Consider the following 20,656-nt stretch of genomic DNA (forward strand, 5'->3'; position numbering starts at 1 on the left):
TGTATTTATTGCGAACAATTAGGAAAGCTACAGTCAAGTGGGCTCGTGTGTAAGATACACGCTGTACATTGTGAATAAAAGCAAAACAGCGCGGTATTAATGTTTAAATATACCAAATTAATATTCTGTGAAAATACTAAAAATATTTCAAATGTAATACATTCAAAATATACCACAGGGTGCGGAATGTACCAGATGGTCAGCCAAAGTATCTTAAAATATACCGAATTAATATACCACAAAAATACTAAAGTATACCGATGACTATATATGGTATATCGGTTAAGTAATACATTCAAAATATACTACAGAGTGTAAAATATACAACATGTCCAGTCAAAGTAATTTGAATATACCAAAATAATATACATCAAAAATACTAAAAATGCACCAAAGGATATATTGGGTATATTGATATAATACTACAATAAATAAAAACAAAACAGTGTGGTATTTATTTTAAATAAAACCAAATTAATATACCACAAAAATAGTAAAAATATACCGAAAGATACATTTGATATATTGATATAGTAGTACGTTCGAAATATACCGTAGAGTGCAAAATATACCAGATTGTCAGCCAAAGCAACTAAGACTCATAGTAAGAATGTAGTTTATTTTCCCAATACAAAGTATTTTCTAGATATTCAATATTATTATTGTGACTTTGGACTAAAAATTGTAATTTTACATTTTAGCTACACTGCATTTTTTTAATAAATTTCAATTTTCCCTATACTCTGAATTGAATTGATTGCTTCATTGAAAACACAAGTTCCACTTTCTATGAAGCTATCAAATTTTATCTGACACTATTTCCAATGTTTATTTGCTTATCAAATTGTATCTGCTCATCTGTCGTTTTGTATCTCACACTTTTCCACCAACAAACTTTCAATTCAAAACAGATTTTGTAGCCAAAGAAAAAAAAACTGTTTCAAACGAAAAACGCCAAAGTTCTTGTCAAGTCAATTGATGGTTTTAGCATTGACAGACTTATTGGGCATATCGGTATCAAAACAGCGACAACAACAAAAACAATGTCTGTGTGGTCCCAATGTGTGCATGCAAATGAGCACACACTCATACACACGAACACACACACACACACCGAGATACAGCACGCTCAGCCGAAATTTAATTTATGCGACGGCAATTAAACATGCATCATTTACAGACGCTGTGGCAGCTACAACAACAGCGGCAGCGGCAGCGGAGGCGGCAACAACGACACATGCGGCAGACGGATCTCCACACAGATCTGTCAACACTGAATTTCAGTTTCAGTTTCAGTTTCAGTTTGAGCATCAGTTTTAGTTTTTTTTGGGGTAACATACGCGGAAACCCGACGCGACATCATCTTGACACTGTCCAAACGCATCATTTGTCAATATTAACTTTAATTAGGCAAATTTTTCGATGCCAGCCTATTTATGCACTTTGCTTATTGTTGCTCCCTCTACAATTTGTATTATTAACTTTCAGCGCCCAGTTTGCTCAGTTTCCTCATTGTGGGCAGCCGCTAAAGATCGTTTATTTTCATTTCGATTTGCAGACAGAATTTGTAAACTTATCTGATTTATTAAGTTACAAATTTACTTCCAGATAGAGTGTTAAAGTTCAAACTGCAGCCTGGTTCAGCAATAATTCTTTTGAATCTTGTGAAGAAATGTGTTATAAATTAACAAGAAAAAAGTACTAGATTCCCAGCAGATAAATTATTTAACATAGTACTTGTTACATTTGGATAAATAAACAATTAGTTAAAGTTGTTGTTAATTCATTACAAAGTTTCTATTCGTTTCTCGTCAAACTGTCCTCGTTTGTTTTTCAAACTTGTCGATAAATAATTGTTCTCGATTAAATGCATCCGAAGTTAGAATTACATAAAAATCATGATCGATTGCGCAACTAAAAATGCAGCGCAACGAAACGCGTAACGCATACGCCCCATTAACCCTTTCAACAAAACGCATAAATTTCATTTTTCATGCTTATGTTGTTTTATGTGTCAGAGACACCAGCCGAAAATATAAAATAATCAAAAAGTTTAGACTGCTAAACGTGCTGATACCCTGTTTTCAGACAGACAATTTATTTCGTGAACATTTTTTAATAGATTTGCATTCACACGATTATTTCTAAAATATATATTTATATAATATTTGAATTTTTAATACGCTAAGCATAGAAAGAAAAAAAAGTTTTTATTTTTAAAAACTTTTTGGTATATTTTCCAGTCTCAAACTAGTATATATGTGAAGGGTTGGTATTTTTTCAGTATTTTAAGATATTTTTTTCTTAGTATTAATATTAGATGTTGGTTTATTACACCCTTTAGTCACAAGCATATTTGCAGGGTATCAAAAAAAAAAAGCCAAGAGTTGGACTGACTTAAAAAAAGGCATTTGCAATTGACACTCGAATGCATTTTTAATTGTTGTTTTAATATTTTGCCAAATTATCACTTCATTTATCTTGAGACGAACGCAACGGAAGGCACTTCAAAGGCTGCTGTGTGTTTGCTAATGTGCTTGCTATTTGGGTGATCGCCCATAGCATAAATCATAAATACCAAAAGGGGGCGCGCTCTGCACACTTAAAACAAACACGAAAAGGAAAAAAAACAAGTAAGAAAGCTACAGTCGAGTGTACTCGACTGTGAGATACCCGCTACCCATTTTGAATAAAAGCAATATATTTTGCGGTATTATTCTCAAAATATACCAAATATACTGCAAAAATACTAAAAATATACCAAATGGTATATGTGGTATATCGATATAGTACCGCATTCAAAATATACCATAGACGGCACAATATACCAGATTGTCGGCCAAAGCAACTCAGACCCATAGTAAGTAGGCGTTTTTGCCCATACAAAAGTATTTCTTTAATTACTTCCACAATTTTTTTCCGATTGAAACCAAATTTTCAGGGATCATAACTACTATAGCTATTACTGTATATACCAAAATTCGTAACTCTAGCTTTAAAATTACGCTTGTTATTCGATTTTTTTGATTTGCAGGGGCGGAAGTGGGCGTGGCAAAAATTTGAAACAAACTTGATCTGCGTGCAAACATAACAAATGCTGTCGAAAAAAAATTATAGCTCTATCTCTTATAGTCTCTGAGATCTAGGTGTTCATACGGACAGACGGACAGACGGACAGACGGACGGACGGACAGACGGACAGACGGACATGGCTATATCGTCTCGGCTGTTGACGCTGATCAAGAATATATATACTTTATAGGGTCGGAGATGCCTCCTTCTACCTGTTACATACATTTCCTGCCGGCACAAAGTTATAATACCCTTCTACCCTATGGGTAGCGGGTATAAATACAAAAATTTGAAATTTGAAATCGAAAAGAAAATATTTGGACTCGACAACATTTTGCCAAGTGGGTGGCAACTGAATTAATTTGCGGCCTCTTTAAGCGCCCTTCCCCCGGCTCTAACTTTCTGCGTTTCATCAATTTTCTTCTTTCTTCTTTTCGTCGTCGTCGTCATCGTTGTTGTTGCTTTTAATGTTTGCGTGTCGAGCAGACGCAAAATAAATAAACTTTAAGTACTTTTCGAAATTGCTGTTGGCCGTTGTGTAATCTTAAGTAGTGCGCCATGCACTCAACCAGCACTCACACGCACACTCGCGCACTCATATTCATATTCACATTTACATTCACATTTACTGAGAGACAGCGCAGCATGTTGACATATTAATGCAATTAGTTTAGGGCGAACTTCGTGCTAATTTTATAGTCCCACTCTCCCTCTCTCTCTGCCGTATTTACATAATTCATATTTGTGTCGCCTTCGATGTAAACTTCCCCTCCAAAATGTAACGCTCCTTTGACACAACCCTCTGCAGTTAATGGGGGAATAGAAAAGTCGAACAGCAACTCCAAATGCAACTTCAACTGCATTTCCAGCTGTTTGTGCACTCAAATTTACGAGTTTCGCGTCCAAATTGTTGCCACGCATTGACATTGTTAATGAAAACAAAATAGCATTAAAACTACTCGAAAAGCTTGGCATCGGGTTAAGTTTAACAAGACTTGTCGTAGATTTCTCATTTTGCTTTGATTTTCGTGTTAGTTTTCAATTGAACATGACAATAAAATTGCTAACAAAAGCTTTTACATTTTGGGGGCAATGTTGTTACCAAATTAGATTTACGAGATTTTAGATTTTTAATGCGACTTAGGCAGGCATGTATTTAAAAGTATAATATTAATATTAATTTCAAAAGGTAAATAATATGGAAATTTATAAAATAAAATTACAAATGAAAATACCATTTTGAAGATGAAGTTATTTAAAAATTTTTAATAGTAAAAGACTAAAATGGCTTTGCTTCCAAATTGAATACTTCCTTACCTAAATAAAATATTTAATGATTAATTTTAAGTAAATCTTGCCAAATAAAATTGTATCAGACAAACTTGCATAAATAATTTAAGAAATGCTGTTGTATGGGAAGAAAGGTTTAGTAGTTTTTGGGGGTCTTAGTAGCTTTGTCTGGAAATCTGGTATTTTTTTATAAAATTTTAGAGTGTGAATGTAGTATTTTTTATAAAATTTTAGAGTGTGAATGTAGTAATATATTAATATACTAAAAATCGTATTTGGTATAATTTTAGTATTTTGGGGTAGATTTATTTGGTGTATTTTGGGAATAATACCACACACATAACACTCTCGGCTGTAGCTTTCTTACATGTTTAACTTCATATTTCATAAACTTCATTTCGATTGTTAATACTTTTTAATTTTTCGATATTTGAAGCCAAAGCGAATTCAGTTCATAATGCGACCAAAGCATAGCAGAGGTCACCAAAACTCATACTAAACACAATGTTCCTTCGTTTTCGAAAGTGTTCCAATTTCTATTGTTTAGCTAAACACAATTTACACAACTCGCAGCGTTGCAATTATCCTTCGCAGTTTGTTATTTTTTGATTATTTGAACGATCCCCGCGCCTTTTGCACCTTTTTGGCACCGCCGTGCCAAACCAAATTACATGGCAGTCAACAAAAGGTCCTCACCAAGTTTAGCTATAATTTATGGCAGCAGCACATAACATACTAAAAAAAAATAGATGCACAAAAAAAGGAGGAACAAAAAAAAAGAAACCCAAGTACAAATGGGATATGCCAGCCCATTTCCGTTGCGCAGAAGGCTAATCAACATTTCGAACCCCGAGAGTTGCGTTGATGAACTGAACCACCCGGAGAGAGGACTCTTCACATCCTCCTCACTCATCTCATTTCATTTCGCTTCGTTTCGTTTCGTTTTGATTCAAACGTATATCGTGCTGTGCGACGGGTTGTAATCCCAGCTGTAAATATGCCGCGGATCGATCTTAAATCATGTTTCTATTTATGTTGTCACAAAAGATTTGCGTTTGTTTTTCTCTCTGTTCTTTTTTTTTAGTATTTTATGAACCAGTTTCTGGAGATTGAGCTTGGCTTAAAGATGGAAGTGTGGCTAAGCTGGCTTTAGTGCAACACGAGTCAAACCCAACGCCCGCTGCATCCCTCTTGCCTCTAGTTCTCAAGGGTTGTTTGTTACTATTATTTATGCTTCTTTTTTATAGCCTCTATAAGTCCATCGATCATCTGTTTTAATTAGCAGCAGCAACAGCAGCAGCAGCGTGTCGATGGCATTCACAAACTATCAATTTCACTTGGACACCCTTCGGCAAAAATGCTATTTACATAAGTCCAAATGACATGTGACGAATCTGAAGTGCCACAATTCGAGTTTCAATTTCACTTACTCATCGCCTCTCTTTCTCATTTTTGGGCGTGGCCACACGCAAGCACACGCACATACTTGGAGACAGTGAAAGACACTTAGCTATGGATATGGTTTATCATATCTGTTGACGATGTTGTGACTCCTCCATCCCTGAAGGGTTTCTTTTGGGACAGCTGTGAACTGCATTTGATAAATGCGAAGCCAATGGAACTGAGCGATAACTGAAGAGCACACGAAGGCACACTCTCAATCGAAATCTGAAATACAAAAGACTGAAGACTCACAGGAAGCGCCTGATGATGTTAACAACAACTCTTTGGGTTTCACTCGCTACACTTGCTAAGAGAGATTGTCGAATTGATTAAACAGATTGACATTGGCAGAAAGTTTTGTACTAAAGCTATTTAGCATTTGCGGTTAATAAAATAATTTTGCTATAAATACAATACAACTAAATTCAAATTTAAATTAGGTTTTTCACTATTTCTTTTTTTTAACATTCCTTTTTTTACTTTCTCTTTAATATTACGCATTTATGAATTCATTTTAACTGCAAGTTAGGGTATTTAAAATATAATTTTATGGGTCTGCACTTCACTCACTTCCAGGTAACTTCTGCAGATGATTCATCGCATCGCTCAACGCACATTTCATCATTGTTTATTTGTACTTTTGTTGTACGCAAAGGTGCTCAAAGGATTAGGCTGTCATAGCCTCAAGTTCCATGCGATGAGTGTTCGAGTTTGATGAGTTTGTTCCCTCGTCTTGGATTTGTTTTTTTTTTTTGTGTTTTTCGTGTTGTATTTGAAAATCTTGGTTTCATAAGTAATTATTGAATGTATTGTTGGACTGTTGTTCAATGGTTTTTCGAATGAGTTTTCAATTAATTTGTGTGGGTAACCCGAATATTGTTTTGTTTCGCATCTTTCAGAGAGTTCCGTTCTCCGCCCCCCTTCTTCCCTCCTCGAATCTCTCAGACACTCTTTTATGGTCTGTTGCTGTTAGTCTCCTGTTGCTGTCGCTATTGCTGCTACTGCTGCTGCTGTTATTGCATTTTGTAAAGTAAACATGCCAAGTGCTGCTGTCGCCCATTGCCACCCACAAATTACACACGGACACAGATAGACATTGAGTGAAAGAGAGACACGCACACACACAGCTGCAGATTATGCAAATATTTACTTTGCGTTGATGAGGCTGATGAACAGGACGCCGCAGTCGCAGCCGATGACGATGACGATGACGATGCCGTTGCCGATGTCGTTGTTGCCATTTGTGGCAATGTGTCCATTGATGAAGCCACTCGGCACAAAGGGGGTAAAAACGCAAAAAGTGCTGCACAAATAATGTCATACGGTTGCCTCATTTGCTTTGCCAACTAACCCCCAACTGCCCCGTCTTCCCCCTCCCCATATCTTCTTATTTGCCATCTCGCCCTCTACATTTTACACATGGCAAATCTCTCACATCTCGCAGTCAACCTGCAGCTGCCCGTTGGCAACCCCTTGGCAACCTGCTGACTGCATTTCTTTCTGAGTTTCATTTTTTTTATTGTACCCTTTAAGCAAACAACTGAGCTAAAGGAGTATTTGTTTGGTGCAAGATGCTCAAATAGTCGAATAAATCATACAAGCCTAGGCTTTTTACGTTTTAGAATGCGACTTTGTTTTGCATAAACATTTTTGTTTTTACTTGGAGAATTTTAAATCTATGATTATTCAACATTTTTTTTATATTTAAAAGTTATGTATCCTAAATCATTATTGTCACATATGCAATAGAAATTTCTACAAATTGTACATAATTTATATTTAAAAAAAAGATTCTTATTTTGATATTTTTTAGATAAAATTTTTATGATATTTAATTTTCATTTGAAATATAGAATTAAATGGTTTTTAATTTGTTTTGTTTTATTTGGAAAATTATTTAGGAAAAAAAATTCTTGTTCAAAATTTGTAAGTAGTTTCTACAAATTGTGAGTTTCTCTTTAAGAATAGATATGAATTTATAATGATAATTTTTTGTATCTTTTCAAAATTATCCAGCAATAAACATGATTGTTTAAAATGTAACAGAAGTTACTACAATATTTATAGAAGTAAATTTTAGGAGTTTAAGGAAACTAGCAAAATTATAACAAAAAATAATTATTTCTTAGTACTTTTTCTTTAACTCATTTATTATAAAGCTTGTATAATTAATCTATGTTATGTTATGTTGCGTGATTTTTCATATTTTGGTATAGTTGTGAAGAAGTTTGTCTTAAATACTAAGGTGTTACAAACTATTGAAAATCTTAAACACTATAAATATTTTGTTATTAGTTTACCTACTTTTGAACTCGATGAAAATATTACTTTTTTGCTTTGTTGGTAACCCAGGGTATTTAGCTTTTGAGCCATCTCAAACTGCTTGTCGTATATTGAATGTAACTGACATTTTGCTGCTGTGCTATTCCTTTGCAGTTTCTCAAACTGCTGTTAGCATAAATTTCAAAATTAAAATCGCAACGGCGACATATGCGAGCGGGTGAGAAGGAATGAGATGAAGGAGTAGCAAGAGGAGGAGGAGGAGCAGGGGCGTCAGTTATTGCCAAGGGGTGTTGCTTAGAGAGGGGGGGTTTGCGTGCTCTCAAAAAGTAATTATTTCAAGCAAAAGACGACGCGGCGCCAGGGGTTTTTTTTTTTGTTGTATCTTTGTGGCACAATAACTCGATGCTGCTTTTGTTGCAGCTGTCACTTCACTTTGACATTTTGCCAGGCATTAACTCGCTCACTCTTTATCTGCTCTCTCTCTCTCTGTGTCTGTCTCTGTCTCTGTCTTGCATCCCTCTCAACAACAATGCGTGTTTACATGCGCAATAATTATAAAATTTACGTTTGTTTTGTTGTAATTGTTGAATAAATCAATGTCACGGCGCTTTTCCCAAACTGCATTGCCATTGTTCAACTGCACAATCTCAACCCTCGGAAAGTGCTTTGAGTCTTTTTTGTTTCGATTTAATTGCTTGTTAAAGGCGAATTGTGCAGCCCGTTGCACGTTGAGTTAATGATCCAGGAATGTGCTGACTTGCAATCGCCTCTAAAGTGACTGAACTGCACTGCACTGGACACAAAGGGGAAGTCGAAAATCGAGTAGTTTGACTTGCCAGCAAGCAGCTTCAATCACAACTACAATGCAGATTGGTTGTCCTGGCTTCATTTTGAATGCACAAATTGCTAGCTTTAGGCTTAATTTTCTAGTCTCAGTTTAATATGCAAGTGTGACGATGCATTGTGTGCATTTTCGGTCATTTTCTCTAATTAAAATGCACTTTCCCAGCTGAATGAGATAAATATTCCAATTTCAAAAAGGCTTGCAATACGAGCTCATAATTGAGATGGAAAATATGAATAAGGAGAAGATCACAAATGCAAGTGCTAAGCGACAATTTGCTGCTCTAACAAAAGAACTTAAACAATTTAACTACTTACTGTGAAACAATTGAAAGAGCATTTGAAATTCGGATTCTCTGTAAAAGCTTAACTTTCTCATTTGTTGCATAGGCAAAAAACCAAGTCGCACACAATCAATTTGATGTCAAATTTTTCGGACCACAACAATAGAAATGCAGCTTCATTAAATATGAAATTCAAACTAAAAGCAATTGCAGATTGCACTCGCAACAGAATAAAAAAATAAACCCAAAAGCCAGCAGGAATTGGGGATGGAGACAGCAATCCTTACGACACTGAGTATAACAAGTATTTGGACTACCATCCTCTACTTATTCAACACAACAGACAGACAGACAGACAGAAAATTTTACAATTTTTGCAATTGCAATGGCTAACATAGAAAGCAAAGAAAAAAGAATGTGGACCACAGTCAAAGCGGCGACAGCTACAGATACAGATGCAAAGATACAGCTACAGATTGTAGACACAACTTGCAAAAGTATTAAATAATTTGGGGCCATTGTGTTGACACCACGACTGCAAAAATTTGTCTATTTGTGTGTGTGTCTGTGTGTCCCTGTATGTGTTCAAATTATTTCTTCATTTTACAACTAACAGAGCATAAAAAAAGGACAAGAAACTAGCACAAGAGACTGCAAACGCTTTGACGTCATTGCAATAAGTTCGTTCGGTTGTTCAAATATTAAAATACATTTTATAAAAATTTCCTTATGGAAAAGAATTGATCAATTAAATTGCACGTTATTAAACCCCAACACTTTTTATTTGTGAAAAAATATTTATAACAACACAAGAAATTAGGTTCTAACATTAAGAGAAGGGAATTCCAACATTTTAAATAACAAGAATAAAATTATTTTATTTAAGATCGAAGAAATCTTAATTTAAGAAATGCAATCTACTTTTCAATCTAGAGTAAGCCGTTCTTAAATTAAGATTTTAATTAAAATGCTTTTCAATATTAAATATAAAAAAATTCAGCACAAAAATCTTGTTTCAAGATTTTTTTTATTCTAAAAATCTTATCTTAAGTTTTTTGCGATTGAAAAAATCGTGAATTTAGATTTTTCAATCTACCTGTTCTCACGTGTTAGTACTTTATTCAGATAGATTTAAATTTTTCTGCGTTTTATGTATACTATTTTACATTTCGTGTGGTTTTTCACAGCAGAAGATGTTGTGAAAGACATTGCTAACAATATTTTAAAAAATAAAAGTAAAGTACAATAAAAAATAGATGAAAAGAAAATAAAATTAAAGGAAATAAAAGAAATATAAGAAAGCAAAAGGAAAGGAAAAAAAAGATATGTTCTTCAAATAAAAATATATCTTTAAATTTATTTTGTATTTTTTTTCACTGGACACTATTTTTTTATATCATAAATTACCTCATTCGCACATAGTTCAGTTACACTTTTTTTATTTTTGTTTATATTTGTTAGTTTTCGTTTGACTTTTGTAAGTTACACAAAGATTATATTACCACACTTAATTATGTGTTCGAACATATCATAAAGGGTAAATATTTGCTAAGAGAGAGAGAGGGTATCAATTGAACGTTATGCGGCAATAGTTGATAGCTTCTGCTTCTGCTTCTGCTTCTACACGTATTTACATTGGACTTGTGTTATTGTTTGGCATTGTCGTTGTCTGCATTATTTGCCGTTTGATTCGTACCATTTTTCAAGCATGTCTACATGTTTGCATGCGCTGACAAAGGACAAAATCATCATCAGGTTTTGCTACTGCTGATGCTGATGCTGATGATGATGATGATGATGATGATGCTGATGATGATGATGATTGCGATGATGTTGTTTGTTGTATGAATTCCAGACTTGGCTGGTGACTTGGTTTTTGTGCCAGCACAAATATGAATGGGAGTGCGAGTACTTAGTGCTATGTTTGTATGCATTTCCCATTTGGCTCTTGTCATCTAGAATAAACAACGTAATTGCAAGTTTGTGGGGGCGACACAAAATATGTATGTTGGCGACAAATAATCCAAAGACTACAAAAACAAACGAGAATACAAGAACATCTTCAATATAGTTTGAATCTTTTGCTTAAACAGCGACTGTCGTTAATGTCAGCGGGCTTTATGATGCAACGACCTTTGACCGCACTGGACGTCTTCAGAAGAAAGTCAGGAAAGAGGAACATGCAACAAGCTACAACATGCTATAAAATTTATGGCACACGTGTTATACGCGGCATGCGGCACGCGGCACATACTCATACTCATTCCCATTCCCAATCCAACTCTCGATCCCAAGCCCATAACCATAAGCATAAGCCTTACCCGTACCCAAACTCATTTCCCGTTGCCATTTCATCTTCCTCTTCCCGGAACACATGGGGGCAACTGCTGGACAGCAGCGGCTGGAGATCTATGCGAATGAACTCTATGACAAGTTCCAAGTTTTTGTTTGGTTTACCTCATAATTTTTCGAAAAGACCCTAAACCTTTTTGGCCTATGCCGCTGTTTTACGACCTTGCCGCACCAAGTCCCGCTTTCATACCCTGTAAATATTTTTAGTAGTAAAAGTTGGAAAGTTTCTTACACTAGCATTCATTATATGAAATTCTCGGTGCCCCATTCTAATTGTTTAGAATGGAAAAGAAAAACTTGCAATCGCATTTGGTATTTAAATTTCATTTAATTCTTATTAGTTGTAACTTAAAATATTAAATTTCTCATTTAAATTACATTTAATACTTATTAGTTGTAAATTAAAATAACAAATTTCTTAAATTTCTTACTTAAATTGCATTTAATTCTTATTAGTTATAAATAGAAATATTAAATTTCTTACACAAATCAATCAAAGTTATTTGAATGATAATTTGCTAGCGTTTTTTTATAAGAACTTAAATTCTTTTAAAATTAAAGTGTTAATAACTGTGACCACAAATAATGAAACAGATAAAAATTCATTTCAAATTTTTCAATTTGTAATCATTTTTATTAAAACAAAGTTCTTAGCTTTAAGGCTTTAGTCGCTGTGTCTCATTTCATTGCGTTAAGAAATTATATTCGTTATTATAATACAAAATAAATAAATTTAAGTTGCTCAAAATTCGTGAATATTATCAATTTATATAAATAATATTATAATTAAACTTTAAATCCATTATTGTTTTGTAATTTCCTTAAAAGTATTTCTTATTTTATATATAATTTAATTAGTATATTAATTTTTTGTTGCAGGTCTAGTCGATCAACTAGAGAGAGATGTTACTGGGTAAGTAAGTAATTTATTTTGTTAACTCTAAAACTAACTCACTGTGATTAATATTTTATAATTTTCATTTCAACTGAAATTATATTTCGTATTATTTAGTATTATTTTTGTAATTTGTGAAATTCCTAATTATTAGCTGCAGTATTTATTATAACAAATCGAAAAATAAATTTCTTAATTGTTGTATTATTTTTGTATTTTTACTATTTATGATTATGAGCTTCACTTTGTTAAGCTCAAACTTCTACTCAACTTTAAGCTTAAATGCAAGGTATCTGCTTGTCTATTATACCCCCTTTAACTGCGCTTTTAAGTGTGTTATTTGCCCGCTGGCAACGACGCATCATTTGCCGAAGCGCCTCGCTTTGTTGTTGGACAATTAAAATGCAGTTTCACTGCGAGACATTTATGCTCCGCTGCCGCCAACTTGTTGAGTGATTTGTACACACACTCTCGGTGGGCGTTTAGTGCGTATGTGGGCGTGGTCGCCGCAACAACTATGTATGGTATCTGTGATGTTTTACTTTATGTGTTTGCCAATCAAGTTGTCAATGTCTTCATCGCATAGTCGAATACACAACTCAAAATTCGAAATACGATTTACAAATTCAAGTCGAATTGTTTGCAAATTTTTGAGAAGAGCAGCTGGTCACCACCATAACGAACATCCGGCTAATGTGAGCAATTCGCATTGCATACCTTGCTTTTCCACCCCACTCGAAGTTATTCGAGTTTTTCGCAGTTTTCCATTAGCAATTTTGAAGTTGTTGTCGCACTTGAACGCACTCTCAAATTCGGGAAAACAAAAAAAGAATTGCGTGTGGGTTGCCCCTATTTCACATGGGTCAACGCTACCAGAGATTAAACAAAATAATGACGCATAAATCCGGCAATGGAACGCGTTCAATGGTCACTGATTGCCGCCTCGCAAGAAATTTAGTTCAACTGCACAGAGAGTGAGAGAGAGAGGGGTGGGAAGAGGGGGAGGGTTGTTGAGCTGCGGTGTGCGGACTTCAGGGTTGTTGGATTATTCACATTTTTATTTTTATATACATCAGCTTCAATTGTATGAATATATTTATTAAATTTACCTAGAAAGCCTGAAGTTATAAAAATATAGAGCTATAAAAAAATAATAAACAAAGAAATGTATGTACATTAAAATTAATAAAAGTTCTCAACCGGATTCAACTGCTATCAACAATTTGCAAAATTTCAATTATTTAGAAAATTCTTAAATCACATATGCAAATTGCTTAATGTATAAATAGCAAATATTTGCTTAAAATTCATCATAATTTTGACATATTTTTCATATGTAGAATGGTTTTATAACTTTGTGCTTACAAGCAGAAGGATTCCTGATTTGGATGTAATCAGAAAAACTTGTCAAAGTTATTTAAGAAATACTTTTGTATGGCAAAAAATGCCTACTTCGTTGATTTGGCTAACAATCTGGAATATTTTGCACCCTGTGGTATATTTTGAATGCAGTACTATGTAAATATACCAAATACAACATTTAGTGTGATTGTGGTAAGTTAGTGTAGTATATTATAAGAGTAATACCACTTTGTTTTTATACATTATAATATCATATATATTATTATTTTTGCGGTAATTTAATGTGTTATATTATATTTTAAGAATAATACCGCACTGTTTTGCTTTCATTAAAAATAGTTCGTGGGCATTTAAGAGTCGAGCTAACACAGATGTAGCTTTACTACTTCTTATATGAGATAATAAAGAGAGAGAGAGAGAGAGAGAGGAAGAACTTTCTCTTTATCAAAACTTTTAACGCATATAGAGACCCTCATCTATATTCTGCAGTTGAATTGCTTAATATTAGGGCATCTCATAGTCGTATTCATAATTTGTTTGCTCTCCTCTCACTTTTCTTTGTCTATTTGCAACTGCAACAAGCTAATTTGAAATTTTAATTTCATTTATTGCCGCATAGACAGCGTAGAGTAGTTGCCAAAAAAGAAATGAGAGAAACGAAGAATACTTCTTTAGTATGTTGCTTGTTTGTGGTGCAGTTGGAGATGGAGAATTATGAGTGTGGCAGCCGCAGACAAGACGCGGACAAAAGTATTTCTGTTGGCTGCCAAATGCGGCAGCTGCTTTGAAACGCCGCCAAAGAGCGAGAACATATTACGATTAGTTGCCTCTATATAGAGAGAGAGTCTAGACTCTAAACTCCCGCTGACAAAGGGCAGAAAGGACAAGGGGAGATTGCCACTCGATGCGACAATTGTTGAAATTTAAGAGGCCGCGACGCATGTTGCAAAATGTCACAATTTGCTGGCGTTTGCGTTTTGGTCGCGTGCGGCACGTGATGTGAAAAATGATGCAACGCCGTTGAACCCACAATCATTGAGAAGCAGCAGCAGCAGCAGCACAAGCAACGGTGATCGGATCACAACATAATCTGGGCCACGTTATCACTTTGGTAAATACGAGTAGTAGAAGCGCCCAAGCGGCCAGCTCGAATATCAATCAATTGTAGTACTTTCTATACGACCCTCTCTCCCTCCCTCGCTCGAACTCATCCCTCTTTAATCTGAAAGACTCTCAACACATTTTGCAAATTGTGGGAACAATGTCACTCAGGGTTGAAAACTACAGATTCCAGCTTCGATTTCTTACAGCACTAAATAAAAGTAATTTCAATTTCGATTTTTAAGAACAAAAAAAAAAAATGAAAAACCCGTGAAGGTTATCAACACATGACGCTTCCAGAACCGATAAGCAGATAGTATTGAAAACGAAAATATAAAAAATAAAAAAAAATACATTGAGCGCATCTTGTCACTTGAGATTTGAGAAAGAGACTGAGAAACTGGCAACATCTATACTCAAATTTCAATTGAAGTGGCCCATTAAAAAAGGGCCACACAAAAGTAACAAAGTTTTGAAATATTTTTATACCTGCTACTAATAGGGTAGAAGGGTATTATAACTTTGTGGCTCCATGAAATGTATGTGACAGGCAGAAGGAGCAGAATGTAATAGTAAACTGTTATACAAAATTAGTAATATTTTGTATGTTTTTATTATATTATTGGTATAATTTAAGAATAATACGGCATTGTTTAACTTTTATTGAAAAAAGTAACAGTAAAAGTGAGCATATTTATATCGATATACCAAATAAGTATTTTTCAGTATATTAATTTGGTATACAATTAGAATAATACCGTATTTTTTTGTTTTCATTGAAAATGGGCTGCGGGTATTCCACAGTAGAGCACTCTCGACTGTTGCTTCCTTACTTATTTTGTGTATGAGTTTCATACGCGAGATAGAGTTGCAATTTTATTACTTTGAGCTTGTTAAAATTTGTTTGTAATTGTGTAAACTTAAGGTCAACTAAAAGCATGAAATAAGAGCAAAGGGTTACAAAATTATTATAAATAAAATGAGATTTTTAATATTCAATTTATCAATAAAGTTATAAACTTTTTAATTTGATTAATAAATTATGACAATGCATTGCCATTGCAATGGCATATTGAAAATAGTTGTACTAGATTCTAAGAATAAAGTCTTCTTTCAACTCCCCTTGACTCTTTGAATATTTAATCGCACTCTGAGCTAACTGACGTCATGCATCACAACAAACTACGTAGTAGTAACTTGTATATACTTTTGCTTATCACAATTATTGAAGACACTGTTCATCAAAACGTGAATTATATGAGAAAAAAAAACAATAATATTAATCGCATGTATGTATATAAATAAAATTATACATTCACATAATTTTATCAGACATCAGTTACTCTTTTTGATTATAAGAAACTTGATACATGTTGTCGAGTGTAACAGAAAAGTATCGATTGAATTGAAAACGAAATGAAGTATTTAAATGCTTTCAGTATAGCTTTGGGATTGTGCATGAGCAATACTATCGCAAAATGAATTGTGATACAATATTCTTGTTATTTTCTATAACATTTTTAATAAGTTATATTTCGTTATCGGGCGCTGATTGGTTTTGTGATAGTTGTGAGGAGAAAATTAGACCAATACAAAGGTTGCTTGATAAAACTTCAATAAAAAATAAACAACTCGAGTTAGAACTGCATCAGTGTAAAATTAATATTCATATTTCAAAAATAATTGAAAAAGAATTTATGAAACTAGACGAAAAACTCGATAAGCAACCCCACAATATCAGTCAAGAATTCAGTAAACTTTCTCAACTGTCGCAAGTCTCGATTGATAAGTTAAGTGCCATTGAAAAGCAGCAACAAAGTTCAAATTATAGGGAATTAAATACAATTACTGAATGGCAAGCAAAAATGTACGAAAAAAATAAAGAGCTAAAGGCCAAAGAAAACGAATGTGCTGATTTAAGAAACCAACTGAATGAGATGAAAAATGTCATTAAGGAAAAAAAGACTCAATTAATAGAAAATGAAAAGCGTGCAAAAATCGTTTTAGAGCAAAAAATTAAGGAAAAGTATGACGAATTGAAAATTATGAAAAGTCAAAAGGAGTTTGTGGAAGAATACAACGCTAAACTTGTGGCTAAAACGCACAATCAAGAAAATCAACTCTCATTCTATTCCACCTGTTGCAAGACAGAAAGTTGTCAAATTTTCGGCAACTCCACGAATGCAAAAATAATTAAAATTCCGGACGTTGAACCGATGAAAGTGTCATGCAATGACATTATTGCTGAACCTGGTTGGTTAGTGTTTCAGCGACGCATCGATGGACACGAGGATTTCAATCGGAATTGGACGGATTATCAAATGGGTTTCGGCAACGTGAAAGAGGAATTCTTTATGGGACTAGAGAGATTGCATCAAATAACAAAATCCGAGCCACATGAGCTCTATATTCAGCTCGAAGATTATGCGAATGAGAAAAGCTGTGCTCACTACGATCGATTTGAAATTGGCGGCGCCGATGAGAATTATGTTTTGAAATCGATTGGCACTTACTCTGGCACAGCTGGCAACAGTCTGCAGGATAACATTGAGCAACAGTTTAGCACCTATGATCGTGACAATGACTCCGACGAGATTAACTGTGCCGAACTACTTTCTGGCGGCTGGTGGTATTCTAATTGTGGATTCAGGTGCCTAAAATGCAATTGTGCATCTCTATAAATCATATATTATACCTCATTTCTTCTCTACGATTCTAGCAATTTGAATGGAAAATACGCAAAGGATATCTTTTGGGACGAATGGCGTGGCTATGAGTACTCATTGAAGTCTGTTGTAATGATGATACGTCCTAAAAACACTCAGCATCAATAATTCATAAATTGTACTTATGAGTGATTCTAAGAAAAACTGCCACTATATTTGATTATTAATAAATGCTTTACTTGGAATGACGTACATTTATATACATATTTTATAATATGTTGTTTATTATTCGTTTCATCACAGCTGTAGCTCAACTGCCTGCCTACCCTGCAATCGAAAGTGAATGCAGAATTTAATAAAACAAACTGTTTAATTTGATACGAGTTGAATATGACTTAATCTTGTATTCCGAGATGAGATGATTTGTTATATTTAACAAAAAGTCTAGGGTATACAAATCTATTAGCTTTTTCATTGCATCTTTCTGTTTGAAACTTTGTGGAATATTTACAATCTTTACAGTTCTGGGAATAAACAAACATGTATATGTGCATATATAATAAGAGCCCTGTGTTGAAAGATTGCTACTGTTAACTTTCCACACAAGCTGAGAATAATTCAGTCGTGTTAATCTATATTTTTCGAATTGTTTAATGCTTACACATGGCATAAAAACTGAGTCACACAAGCTTGTCTTAACAGTTGCTTTTGATGATTGGCGAAGTAAACATATCAAATTATTTATATAATCGTGCGATTAAAAGTTATAGCTATAATGCCACAACTATCAACGATTGTGATTATTTTGCTGGCGTGTGCTACGAAGCTTAATGCTAATAACTCGAATGACGAGGGCAGTTTAAAAAGTAAAATAGAGACAAATAATGAAAAGATACGATTGTTGGAACACCAAATCGCTATAACAGATAAGGAAATAAACATAACCAAATCATTTGAAGAAATGATAGCAGTGATTGCCGCTTTAAGGCCCGAAATGTTGAAAACCTACCCAACTTATTGTTTACCGGATGGAAAATCTGCCGGAACTCATAGCATTCATTTAAGTGACAAAACTATTGAGGTGATCTGTGATGCAGACACTGCCAGACCCGGTTGGATTATAATCCAACGACGCATCAACGATGATGTCAATTTTGATCGATCTATGGATGAGTACAAAGATGGATTTGGCAACTTGGAGAACAGTTTTTTCATTGGACTTCGCAACTTGTATGCATTGTTATCAATTCAGCAACACGAACTATTCATAGCTCTCGAAAGTTTAAGCGGCGAAACGCGTTATGCCAGATACAATAACTTTCAAATTGCCAATGAGAATGCCAGATTCAAGCTGTTATCTTTGGGTGAATATGAAGGAACTACTAGCGATGGCTTAAGAGATTCATTGGGCAAGAATTTCATAGCCTACGATTCCAATAAGGGAACAGAGGAAAAGACAACTAGTAATGGTTGGTGGATTGACGAAGGTCTGAATGGCATAGGAAGGTGAGCTGTTAACGAATTAAAAAAGTGCAAGAAATCTAGTTTTAATTGTATACTTTTTCACTTTGTTTTGTTAGCAATCTAAATGCTATTTCTAGTCAATGGAACACTTGGCCAGTCGGCTTCAAGTCTGTGAAGATGATGATACGTCCGATAATGCAAACCAATCGCTCATGTGAAGCGAAGGAAGAACCAAAGAAAGTTCAAAATATTGCGACAAAGGTTTGCAATTGGTTTGGGCTTTAAACTTTATTTTTGAATGACTGTGAAAGCATTTATTTCGATATTAATATCTTTTATTTTGAATAAATATCAGAATATCTCTTCGATGGGTCATTCAATTGTTTTATGGCGAATGTTGTCAGCAAAATAACCATTTTATTTTTATGTGTGCCAATAAAAGCTCTAAAATCATCACGTCGACTTTGGGAGGTATTTGTGTTAGGTTCTACGGCTTGTAATATTTAACACAATTTCAAAAGTTACTTACAACACTGAACATCAAAAATTTGCCACGTTCTTTGAAAGTGGTTCTGAAGGCAGGCACTTTTACCATTTCTAAGAAAGGTTTTCATTGTATTTTTGTTGAAATGTTAATACGAGCAAAAGCTTCGATTTTTAACATTTTTATTCAATAATAAATATTTTGTTTTTTCCAAATTTTGTTTTTGTCAGGTATATTTTGCAAATGAACAAAATAGAATCAAATTCAAGGCCGTCGCGTTCTTATCGCAAGCACTGATTTTAAGTATATACTACTTCCAAAGAGATGTCAACAAATGCCATTAGATGAGGCAACAGTCTATGCAATTAGAGCGCTCAAAATATAACAAACAGACAGAAAAAATTCATTTCATTCTTTAGTCTATTTTGTTGATGTTGTTGTTTTTTATAACCAGACAATAAAAGCCACACACGCTGCCTGCCCACTGCTCAGTGGATGAGATGAAAGAAGATGGTACCATCATATCTAAAAGCGGCCACATTTGACAATGACGCTGACAACGTGTGGTCCATTGGCTGCTGGGTCGGGCACCGAGACTTGGGAGTTCAGCTCTGAGTTATGAAACACTTTCGGGGCGACAAAGCAAAGAAAAAAACCAAAACAGAACCAAGGCGAGAGCGCTAGAAAAAAAGTCGTGCAATAAATAAAATGCTTCAGAGTGCACTTCAGATAAAAGTGGGGAGCCAAAAACCACAAGAGATGAAATTCAAACGAAAATGTGGGTCAAGTTGCATTTCACTTCAAAAAAAAAAAATAATATGTATTGTATGTACATATATTTTTCTTGTGCGCAAACAACTTCATCGGAGAGCTAATCGACAGCTGTAGCAGAAAATAAAGTTATCAATGTTTTCAATGTCAGACGAAATCAATAAATCGCATAGATAGAAATTATTTCCAGGTGATTAGTTGGGTGTCCATGTCTTACACTCGACTGCACCCGATCGACAGCATTCGTTGGCCAAAAAATTGATATGCACAAAAGGTAAATCCTGAACATACGTTCCTTCCATCGCATACCTTTCCTCTACCCAAAAACTCAACTCTGGACGCACTT

The 20,656-nt window shown here is 34.4% G+C and overlaps 2 protein-coding genes across 2 annotated transcripts; both read left to right on the top strand.

Annotated features, from left to right (window-relative positions):
• The first annotated feature begins 16,375 nt into the window (after nucleotides 1-16,375).
• Nucleotides 16,376-17,864, top strand: LOC133841385 (fibrinogen-like protein 1). Its single transcript, XM_062273815.1, has 2 exons — nucleotides 16,376-17,575; nucleotides 17,645-17,864. Exons 1-2 carry the CDS (start codon nucleotides 16,404-16,406, stop codon nucleotides 17,757-17,759), a joined length of 1,287 nt encoding a protein of 428 aa, XP_062129799.1. The 5' UTR covers nucleotides 16,376-16,403; the 3' UTR covers nucleotides 17,760-17,864.
• Nucleotides 17,865-18,293: 429 nt separating this feature from the next.
• On the top strand, nucleotides 18,294-19,423 carry LOC133841071 (fibroleukin-like). The gene is made up of 2 exons (XM_062273343.1): nucleotides 18,294-19,097; nucleotides 19,172-19,423. Exons 1-2 carry the CDS (start codon nucleotides 18,367-18,369, stop codon nucleotides 19,338-19,340), a joined length of 900 nt encoding a protein of 299 aa, XP_062129327.1. The 5' UTR covers nucleotides 18,294-18,366; the 3' UTR covers nucleotides 19,341-19,423.
• The last annotated feature ends 1,233 nt before the right edge of the window (nucleotides 19,424-20,656 follow it).

This window comes from Drosophila sulfurigaster, chromosome 2L, assembly GCF_023558435.1.
Source record: "Drosophila sulfurigaster albostrigata strain 15112-1811.04 chromosome 2L, ASM2355843v2, whole genome shotgun sequence".
NCBI classification, from domain to species: Eukaryota; Metazoa; Arthropoda; class Insecta; order Diptera; family Drosophilidae; genus Drosophila; species Drosophila sulfurigaster.

Bases quoted from the DNA above. Each gene is read 5' to 3' on its own strand.
- LOC133841385 (XM_062273815.1), top strand. From the start codon at position 16,404: ATGAATTGTGATACAATATTCTTGTTATTTTCTATAACATTTTTAATA. The intron at 17,576-17,644 runs GTGCCTAAAATG...CTACGATTCTAG, and splicing joins TATTCTAATTGTGGATTCAG to CAATTTGAATGGAAAATACG.
- LOC133841071 (XM_062273343.1), top strand. From the start codon at position 18,367: ATGCCACAACTATCAACGATTGTGATTATTTTGCTGGCGTGTGCTACG. The intron at 19,098-19,171 runs GTGAGCTGTTAA...TTGTTTTGTTAG, and splicing joins GGTCTGAATGGCATAGGAAG to CAATCTAAATGCTATTTCTA.